Source organism: Chrysochloris asiatica, unplaced genomic scaffold (genome assembly GCF_000296735.1).
Source record: "Chrysochloris asiatica unplaced genomic scaffold, ChrAsi1.0 scaffold00094, whole genome shotgun sequence".
Lineage (NCBI taxonomy): Eukaryota > Metazoa > Chordata > Mammalia > Afrosoricida > Chrysochloridae > Chrysochloris > Chrysochloris asiatica.
In genome coordinates, this window is record NW_006408612.1 from 683,854 (window position 1) to 695,260 (window position 11,407).

General features: G+C 40.1%; 1 protein-coding gene across 1 annotated transcript in view; it reads left to right on the plus strand.

Annotated features, from left to right (window-relative positions):
* The window catches only part of ERICH2 (glutamate-rich 2), a 74,204-nt gene that overhangs the window by 18,700 nt on the left and 44,097 nt on the right, over positions 1 to 11,407 (plus strand). The window contains exon 5 of the mRNA XM_006866692.1: positions 9,699 to 9,772. Within this exon, the coding sequence (XP_006866754.1) occupies positions 9,699 to 9,772 (74 nt within the window). The remainder of the gene's footprint in view (positions 1 to 9,698; positions 9,773 to 11,407) is intronic.

Consider the following 11,407-nt stretch of genomic DNA (forward strand, 5'->3'; position numbering starts at 1 on the left):
GAAAACATGGTGAAGAGCACCAGAATGTTGTCAGATATAGTGCTGGAAGATGAGCCGCTCAGGTTGGAAGGAACTCAAAATGCGACTGGCGAAGAGCTACCTCCTTAAAGTAGAGTTGACCATGATGATGAGAATGAAGGAAAGTCCTCAGTACCTTCATTTGTTGATGGGGCAAAATTAAGAGAAACAGCTGTAAAAATCAGTAATACTTAGAACATGGAATGTACAAAGTATGAATCTATGATGACTGGAAGTTGTTGAAAATGAAATGGAATGCATAAACATTGATATACTAGGCATTAGTGAGCTGAAGTGGACTGGTATTGGCCATTTTGAATATGACCATCACATGGTTTACTATGCCAGAAATGACAAACAGAAGAGGAATGGCATCACATTCATCATCAAAAAGAGCATTTTGATTGCCAAAAGATCTATCTTGAAGTACAAACCTGTCTGTGATAGGATAATAATATCCATACGCATACAAAAAAGTCCAGGTAATACCACTATTTTCAAATTTATGTACCAACCACCAAAGCCAGTGATGATGAAATTGAAAAATTCTACCAATTTCTTCAGTCTGAATTGATATAACATGTAATCAAGATGTATTGATAACTACTAGAGATTGGAATGTAAAAGTTGGAACAAAGAGGAAGGATCAATAGTTGGAAAGTATGACCTTAGTGATAGAAATGATGCTGGAGATCACATGATAGAATTTTTCAAGACTAATGACTTTTTCATTGCAAATAATTTTGTTAAACAACATAAAAGACAACTATACACATGGACTTCATCAGCTGGAATACACAGAAATCAAATTGACTACATCTGTGGAAAAAGACAGTAGAAAAGCTCCATAACATCAGGCAAAACAAGGTCAGGGGCAGATTGTGGAATAGACCATCAGTTGCTCATTTGCAAATTCAGGCTGAAGCTGAAGAAAATTAAAACAATTCCCAAGAGCCAAAATATGACCTTCAATATATCCCACCTGAATATAGAGATATGAAGAACAGATTTGATGCATTAGACACTAAAGACTGAAGACCAGAAGAGTTGTGGGATGATATCAAGAACATCATACCCTAAGAAAACAATAGGACATTAAGAAGAAGACAAGAAAGACGGAAAAGATCAAAATGGATGACAGAAGAGACTCCGAAACTTGCTTTCCAGCGTAGAGATACTAAAGCAAATAGAAGAAATGAGGAGGTCCAAGAGCTGAACAGAAAATATCAAAGGTCAGCTTGAGAAGACAGTCAAATATCATAACGAAATGTGCAAAGACCTGGAGTTAGAAAACCAAAAGGGACGAACATGTTCAGCATTTCTTAAGTTGAGAGAACTGAAGAAAAACTGTAAGCCTCGACTTGCAGAACTAAAGGATTCTATGGGCAAAATATTGAATGATGCAGAAAGCATCTGAAGAAGATACAGAGTCACTGTATCAAAAAGAAATGGTCGATGTTCAACCATTTCATGAGGTAGCATATGACCAAGAGCCAACAATCCTGAAGGAATAAATCCAAGGTGCATTGAAGGCATTGACAAAGAACAAGTTTCTGGGAACAGATGGAATACAAATTGAAATCTTTCAACAAACTGATGTGACACTGGAGGCACTCACTCATCTATGGCAAGAAATTTGGAAGACAACCTACCTGGCCAACTGACTGGAAGAGATCCATATTTGTGCCAATTCCAAAGAGAAGTGACCCAACAGAATGTGGAAATCATTGAATATTAAAAGTACCATGGATTGCCAAAAGAACAAACAGATCTGTGTTGGAAGTGGAGCCAGATTGCTCTTTGGAATCAAAGATGGCCAGACTTTGTCCTTCATACGTTGGACATATTATCAGAGAGGACCAGTCATTGGAGGAGGATATCATGTTTGGTAAAATGGAGGGTTGGAGAAAGAGGAAGACCCCCCAATGAGATGGACTGACACAGTGGAGGCAGCAGTGGGCTCAGGCATAGCAACAACTGTGAGGTTGACCCAGGACCAGGCAGTATTTTGTTCTGTCGTGCATAGGGTCTCTATGAGTCGGTGCCAACTCAGTGGCACCTAATAACAAATACATCAAACTTATGTGTGTGTTTTTGAGGGCAAAATGATCATGTCCTCTTTTATCACTTGTAAGATGAAATTGAGTTTGATTGACTGGGTTGGATTGTTGTTTGACTTGAGGGAGAAGCATTTGTTTCTCCTCAGGTACCTCATCCTGAGATGAAATTGAACAAGGCCACTCCTGGAAAAATAATGCTTAGAGAACAGTGCAACTGACCTGAAAAATTGATGAAGAAGTTTCTCAGTGTAGCTGTAGCTTTCATCCCATCCCCCTAGTCTGCCTGACAAGTAGGATTTACCAAAAGGTCCTATCCAAGTCAGAATAGGCAAAGCTACCAGATGGTTTCTTCTTTGTTACTGTTTCAGCTGCAAGGAGCATATGGATTGCATAAACCAGAAGTTTCAAGCTTCTGTGCACACAGAGCCCACATCGATCATTTCCTTTTCCCCTGTGGATCCCAGGTGTAAAGATTTGTCTATCAACAAACTGCATTTAATTAGAAAACTGTTTTGTTTTTTAAGTTTTTATTGTGAATTGAGTGATAGGTTACATGGGAGAACATTAGTTTTACAATCATCCTATTGTCTTTCATTTCATTGCAATGATTACAATCCCCTCCATGCATCATCATTTAACAATATTTGCTTCTATTTCCTCTGGGTTTTTTTTGATGTACACAGAAACACTCAGGAATATACAATCATTCAGACAACCAAAGGGCACACCCTGCAAGATCCCTCCCTGCCCCTCCAGCCCCACCACTGGCCATCAGCACACAGCCTTTCTCTTTCCATGAGTATAGACTCACAAGCTACTCCATCTCTCTACATCATTATCTCTTTCTCCATCTCTGAGCTGCATCTCTGGATAGGGTACCACACTCCACTCCCACTCTTCTCCCTTGATGGTTCCAGGGTCCTCCATTCCTGGACTGTAAGATCAACTACTCCCCCTTTTTGCTACAAAACTTCTACTTTTACAGTTGCGACAATCACAATTAGTCATGATAACAATTACTCACTATTGAATTATAAGAATCTTACCCCATCTCCTTTCATCAGACCTGTCTAGACAGGATGAAAACCATTCAATGGGGATTCTGCTTTCCCCCCACATTCTAAAACTAAATTCCCTCTTGAAAACGTGTAAGCCAATCACTTTGTGCCTTTATAGCACCCCCATTTTAAGTAGCCAGTATCTAAGTTGTCCATCCCTGTCAACACTGTATACAGAGGGGATGGGAATGATCTTTGCTATGAAGATTCCTTCCCTCTTGGTTGGTATTTTAAGCTACTACATCCATAAGTATAGGTCAAGTTCTCAAATTGTAGCAATTTACACTTGTAGACAACTGGTTTTTGTAGTAGAAATAGAATGTAGCTTTAATGTGAAAATAATGTGTAGAGGGTGGGCCTTTGATCTGTTGGCTTTTTGGTCAAGTTTTCAAGCTTAAAGATGTGAAGGAGGCAAACAGCTGAGACAAACCCATAGCAGTCTACTCTTTTAACTCTTTTACTAAGGTTGGAAAAATTGTATCTATGTGTTATTACATAATCATGTCTTTTCCCATCTTTTCTAAAATGACTGTCAGCTACTTTTTCTTCTTATTTTTACATTTAAAGTACATGCCTCTTTGGATACAGACCTAGATTGGCAAGCAAACATCATGTCTCAACAACACAAGTCTCTCTAAATGCAGCTAAGACATCCTCAGAAAAGTAAGTTTTAATTAATTTTGTTTTTAGGCACATATTTGATATAGAAAAATCATTTTCAGAACAATGTTTAAGGTATAAATTTTTGGAAAAAAGTATTCATTCTGAAAGAAATTTGAAGAAGTCCTGTCAATATGCCTAGTACTTTTAACATGCTAAGGGGAAATCCCCAAATCTAGATTATCTACCCTCTGTGGCGCTGCAGGAAAATGCACTGGACCTAAAGGTCAGTTTGAACAATAAGATTGATGTTTCAAATTCACCAGCTGCTCCTCAGAAACCCTATACAGGGTTGTTAGGAGTCGGAACCAGCCCAAAGGCACTTAACAGCAACAATAACAGCTACATAAACATATTCCAGCAGATTATTTAACCTGACTAACCTTTTTAACTTTGTTGTTGTTAAATGTCATTGAGTCATTTCCAACTAAGAGCAACCCTAAGATTTCCAAGGAGTGCTGATGGGTTTGAACTGCCACCCTTGTGGTTAACAGTCCAGTGCTTAACCTACAGTGCTACACTAGGACTCCTTCTGTTGTTGTTAAGTGCTGTCAAATTGGTTCCGACCCATAGCGATCCTGTGTAGGGTTCCCAAGGAGTGGCTGGTGAGTTTGAACTTCAGACCTTACGATTCAAACCTACCTTTCGGTCCGGTGTTTTATCCAATAGCACCACACCATCAAATACCTTCTATTTCCAAATGATTGGCATTGTGGGTAATGCACCAGACTGCAAAGCCATTTGAATTGCAAGGTTGGTGGTTCAAGCTCACCAGCTGCTCCTCAGAAACCCTATACAGGGTTGGTATGGGTCAGAACCGACTCAATGGGACTTAACAACAACAACATTTCCAAATGATATTATTACTTAAAGTAAGAATTTGAATCGTTCCATAATTTTAAATATATTTAAAATAAAACTGAACAACACGTTTCAGAGTATACTAGTTATCTGTGTTTCTTATATGGTCAGAGGTATTACTGTCACAAATAACACCGCTTTCTCAAGAGGAGGTCAGTTGATTGTAGTTGAAGAGATTGAGTTTTGGTTTGCTGATGCTCTGAAACAAAGACTACAGGAAACGGGCAAAAAGAGAATTCCTAGTTTACTGTTAAGGAACTCTGGTTATGAGTTGAGTCGGGTTGCTAACTTCATGGTCAGCAGTTCGAAACTACCAGCTGTTCTGTGGGAGAAAGATAAGGCTTTCTGCTCCCATAAAGATTTACAGCCTTGGAAACCCTATGCAGGGTTGCTGTGAGTCAGAACCGACTCCACGGCACACCACCACCACCAACAGTTTACTGTTAAAATGATGATTTGCTTAGTTCTGGAGCTCTGGTAGTGTAGTGGTTACGAATCGGGCTGCTAACCGCAAGGTCAGCAGTTGGAAACTACCAGCTGCTCCTCAGGAGAAAGATGACACTTTCTGTTCCCGTAAAAATTTACAGCCTCAGAAACCCTGTTCAGGGTCACTATGGGTCAGAACTCACTCAATGGCACTTAACAACAACAACTTCTAGGTATTTTCTGACAAGTTCACTGCTTCCAGTTAGTAACATTCTGTTTATCTTCAGCCCCTTGTATTGACTTTCTCTGTGTTTATATTATTGAAATTTTAAAGGTATTACCAACTAATTGTTCAGGAGTCCTGGTGTGGTGCTGTGGATTAATACACCAGACTGCAAAGCTGTTTAAACTGCAAGGTTTGTGGTTCTTGCTCCTTGGAAACCCTATACAGGATTGCTGTGGGTCGGAACTGACTCGACAGCACTTAACAACAACAACAACTAGTTGTTCAAGTCACCAGTACTATATTAGCCAAGTTCTACACCCTAAGGGTATAACCGAGTAGATAAATGCCGTATTTCATAGATTCTAAAGCATCCATATATTCTTCATATTTTAATGTCGCTTGTAATTGATAGTCCTGATATGGTATTGTGGGTTAATGCACTGGACCGCAAGGTTGATTTGAACCGCAAAGTCGGTGGTTCAAGCTCATAAACCACTCCTCAGAAGCCCTATACACGGTTGCTATTAGTTGGAACCAACTCAACAACACTTAACAATTGATAGCTTGCTACAAGGGCACTGTTGTTTTGTTTGTTTCTTTCTCTTGTTTATTGGCACATAAAATAATGATATAGCTTATAATAAATAGATGAGAATGTGGCTCTACAGGATAAGCACTGGACTGCTGACCTCAAGGTCAGCAGTTCAGACTCACCAGCTGCTCCTAGGAAACCCTATGCAGAATTGACATGAGCCAAAACCAACTCAAATGGTGCTTACCAGAAATAGCAATCTTAGATTCAATTAAATGCTGTAATCCAAGGGGCAAAAGGGCACTAAAATCCTTTAATCTAGATCAGATGGTAAAGCAGAGAAATCTAATAATCAACTCCTGGTACCTGTGGCATAATAGGGACTTTACCATGCTGTAAATTGAATACGTAAGTGATTTCTCAACTTTGCTTAAGAACAGTTTCTTCTTGGATTCTTTTTTCACAAATGAAAAAGAGAAAGGCAGAGGCAAAAAAAAAAAAAATTTTAATTAATTAATCTTTGCTATGCGTTTTTCATTTCCAGAGAAGGGGTTTTGCTTTAAGCGTATACAGGTATGTGTGTTTATCTCATTGTGTGAAGAATCTCTTTCCCTCCCATGGTATGGACAAGCTGGTCAGTCTGTATGCTATATCAGTACACAAGACCAGTTACTGGTCTACTCATAATCTGGATTCACATTTCAGTGGGGCAGAAAATGGAGCTTCCATAACTTTGGGGGGAAATGATATTTTATAGCTTACCATATCTTTCTTTGAAAACTAGGAGTTGAATTTTATTAAGCTTGGTAAAGATCCTGAAGACCTTAGGAAACAAGATTTGAAGTTACTTTCCCACCAGATCTGAGTGCTTGTCCTTGTGAACAGAGTACCCCAAGAACCCCTTGCCTCAGTGCATTACTTACTTATTGGCATGACATTTCAGGCTAAAGGGCTGAAAGGAAAAGTTAACCTATTTTCACTGCAGTTACTTAAAAGCAAAAGCAGGCTCTTTTGCATTATGTTGTTGTTACATGCTATGGAGTCAGTTCCTACTATAGCTACCCTGTATAGGGTTTCCAAAGCGCAGCTGATGGGTTTGAACTGCTGACCTTGCAGTTCGAAGTCCAATGTGATCCTGCAGTGCCACATCAGAAGTCCATTTTATATTTTGACCAAGAGTTAATACTAGTGTTGGACTCTGTCCTTAAGTATGGCATTTAGCAATGGCAGGAATTGATTTACAAACTGTAAAACAAAGTAAAAACCCATGGCTTGTATTTCTTAAATATCTTTACTCTATCATGTCATAATAATACACTAAGGGATTCACCCAACTGATTGCGTACATGTTTTATTGCTTTATGTTAAGGACTCTGAAAAGATACTAAGAATCTTGATACCGTGCTAGGTAGAAATAGGAATTTAATCACCAGCAAAAATTATTTCTAATACTTTCCCATAAAGAAAATCCTGCATTTTAGTTAGTTTATTGTTGGTATAGTATGTGTTTATGTTAAACTTGTCTTGCGTATTTAATGAAGTGTATGGGTTTTTGAACCTTTATAAAACATTAAAAAGAATTGTGGCCTAAGGAAATACTTTGTTTTTCACAATATACTTTAACATTTAGGAGAGAAATGTCTTCAGTGAATATTGGAAAGAAAATATCTTTAAAGAGTACTGAAAATAGAGTATCTTTGAAGAGTATTGGAAGTAAAGATACACTAACAAATCTACAGTCTAAGCTTTTGTCATCGTCCTTCAAAGAAAGCACAGGTAATAGCCTTTCTTTTATTTAATTATTAACTGCAAATTCCGACTCAACTTTCTTCCTCCATGACGTGTCAGGGAATGTTGACAGCTCTGTAGTTCTACAGTTGGCCATGAGAATCAGTGATTTTTCACATTTGTGTACCAAGTGATTCTAATAAGCAGCCAAGTATGGGATCTATGGTGTACATTCCATAAGATGCATAATAATTCACATCTGCCATATGGTATTCAATATTAGGATGAATTGAAATATCTATGAAAGCATTAATAAGTAATTTTCATGCATTCAGCTACTATTTATTGAATACCAAATACTGGTTTAGAAGCTGTTGATAAAGTAGTTACAAATTGGCAAGGTCCTTGCCTTTATTGAAGTTTTCAATCTATTACAAACCAATAATCAATGTCTTAGTTAGCTAGTGCTGCTATAACAGAGCTATGCACAGATAGATGGATGGCTTTAACAAACAGAAATGTATTGTGTCACAGTTTGGGAGGCTGCAAGGCTGAGTTCAGGGTTTCAGCTCTAGGGGAAAGCTTTCACTATGTTGGCCCTGGATGAGGGTCCTTGTGTCATTGGAGGTGCTGCTGCTGGGCAGTCTGCATGTGTCCTGGCATCTGTCTTCCCCCATCTCTGCTTGCTAGCTTGCTTGCTTAATCTCTTTTATATCTCAAAAGAGTTTGATGTACGACACACTTCACACTAATACTGTCTCATTAACATAACAAAGAAAACCTATTCCCCAAAAGGATTATAACCACTATAGAGTTTAGGATTTACAATACATAAGGGGGCTTCAAAAAGTTTGTGGGAAAATTCCATTGTCTTTTTTGGGGGGAGGGACGGATTGGATACAGTATGCTTTATTGATTTCTAAGCCCTTTCCCCTCTCCAGGGCGTCTGGATGGAAACTGTGTTGGGGACTGGAGCTTCTCAGTGTGTTGTGGGATTGAGTTGGAGTAAAGATTCCCCACAGCTGAGGGTCTCTCTTCCTCTAGTGCTGTTGCTAGGGCTAGTGGTCCAAGTTCATTGTCATACCAGGAAATTAGCTTGATGAAATGGTCATTGAGGGTAATGTCAGCCCCAGCATCAAAGGTGGAAGAGTGGGTGTCACTGTTAAAAGTCACAGGAGATGACCTGATCTTCAGTGAAACCCAGAATGCCTTTTATGGGACCATTTCCCAGAGGGGTCATCCACAGTCTTCTGAGTGGCAGTGATGGCATGATTGTGGTCGTGAGTCCCTCCATGATACCAGAGTTGTCATGGGTGACCTTGGCCAGGAGGGGCAAACAGTTGGTGGTATAGGAGGCATTGCTGACAATCTTGAGGAAGTTGTCAGACTTCACACCTATCACAAGCGTGGGGGCATCAGCAGAAGGGGCAGAAATGGTGACCTTTTGGCACCACCCTTCAGGTGAGCCCCAGCCTTCTCCAAGGTTGTGAAGACACTTGTGGACTCTACATACTCAGCACCAGCATCACCCCACTTGATGTTGGCGGAATCTCACTCCTAGAAGATAGAGATGGGCTTCCCATTGATGACAAGCTTTCTGTTCTGAGCCTTGACACTGCCATTGAACTTGCCATGGGTGGAACCATACTAGAATATGTAGACCACATGGTTGAGGTCAATGGAGGTGTCAGTGATGGCAACAGCTTTCACTCTGCCATAGTTAACAGCAGCCCTGGTGACCAGGTACCCAATATGGTCAAATTCATTGACTCTGACCTTTACTAGCCTGTCTCAGAGATGCAACTAAGCTTATAAGAGATATGCTGCCTGTCTAACAGGGAGGAGCAGAGAGTCTCCATTCTCTTCATTTCATTTTCCACCAACTTTTTTGGAGTTCCTTTATATTTGGGGGGGAGGGGGCATAGTCCAATCCAAACAACAAATGAACAGAAAATAAGAACAAATAGATAATTTATAGGTTGTAATGGATACTATAATATAAGTAAAGGACTCTTGGGAAGAAGACTACTTTAAATTTGTGAACTGTGTGAATAGGTTTTCATGGCATCACAGAACTTCCTGATTCCCTATTATGACCTTCCCCTGATGACACTGGTGTGATGAATCAGTGAACAGACTAAGTACATACCAGACAATCAGGATGGTTGTAAGCTGATGGACACTGAAAATAAAACAGAAGCAGGTAGATAGCCCAAATGGCCCAGCATCCCTTTCTTGGAATTAGTTGATATCCCTTTTCATGGTAGCAGGTTTTGTTTTGTTTTTCTTTTTAAGTTTTTATTGTGATAGTTTACATGGGGGAACATTAGCTTTACATTCATCCTATTGTATTGCAATGATTACAATTCCCTCCATGCATCATCAAACAACCAAAGGGTATACCTTGCAAGCCTGCCCCCTAGCTGTCAGCACACAGCCCCTCTCTCTCCCTGAGTCCAGAGTCCCCAGCTGCACCATCTCTCCAAGTCATCATCTCTGCCTCCATCTCTGGTGTCACTGCTTCTCTGGATAGGGTCCCGCACTCCTCTCTTCTCCCTTGATGGTCCCAGGGAGCTCCACTACTGGACTGCAAAATCAACCATTCACCTCCTTTTTTTTTACAAAACATCTTCCTTTACATTTGCAACACTCACTATCAGTCTTGATAGCAATTATTTACTATTGAACCACAAGAGTCTTATCCGTATCTCCTTTCACAAGCCCTGTCCAAACAGGTTGGAAACCACTCATTGGAGATTCTACCTTCCTCTGCACCCTCTGGAACTAGGCTCCCTCTGGAAATCTTGTTAGCCAGTCACTTCTTGCCTTTGTATTCCCCCCCCATTTTGGGTAGCCAGTGTCGTAAGTTGCCCATCCCTGTCAATCGTGCATACCGAGGGGATAGAAATGATCCTTGCTGTAACAATTTGTTCCTTCTTTTGAGCTACTACATCCATAAGTATAGGTCAAGTTCATCAAATTGTAGTGGATTACTGGTTTTTTTCCTCCTTTTCTAGTTGAATTCTGATCATCCAGCCATTGAAGTCAGGTCAAGTGGGTACTATCCGCAAGTATGGGTGTTCTTGGGCATCTCCCCTCACTTCATATCAGCTGGATGCTTTAATCTCCACTCTAGTCCTCTGTAGCTATGTCCCTGTGTCTAGGCCCAGGAGTCCCCAGGTCTTGCCATACTGCTGGCCAACCAGGTCTCACACCGGGTGACAGGAGTCTGTTGAATGTGGTCATACTTAGCTCACAACTTCATTGCTGTTTTCCCCCCACTTTCCCTTATTGGTGACCAACATGGTCACCAGCAAGACCACATGCCTGCTCTGCTCGTGTGTTCCTCTGAGTCTTAGTCTTGGAAGGGGGTTCAGGGTAACAGTTTTAGAGTATTACCTATAATCAGTATTGCATTTGTAGAGTATCACCTTTAGAGTTAGGAGTTTTTCCATTATTTTGTACTGTGTTTTCTTAACATTGTCATCTGTCTAGCTCTCCAAGATTTTCAAATTTCCTTCTTAACACAGATGTTCATACATCATTTAGAGTAGCTCATTGCCACACTCACATCAGAGAGGGACTCTCACAAGATTTTCCAGGACCTCAAAATCCTATAAGAAAAGGGTGGGTGTAACATAAGTTCTCTTTGAACCTGTGAGACCTCTATAAGCCGAAGGAATGAGTAAGCTCACCCAACAGATCAATGCACCTCAAATAAATGATTTTATGAGATACCATTTTTTTTAAAGGATTGTTGTTGTTGTTGTTATGTGCTGTGGAGTCGGTTCCGACTCATAGCGACCCTGCACAGGGTTTCCGAGGCTGTTAATCTTTA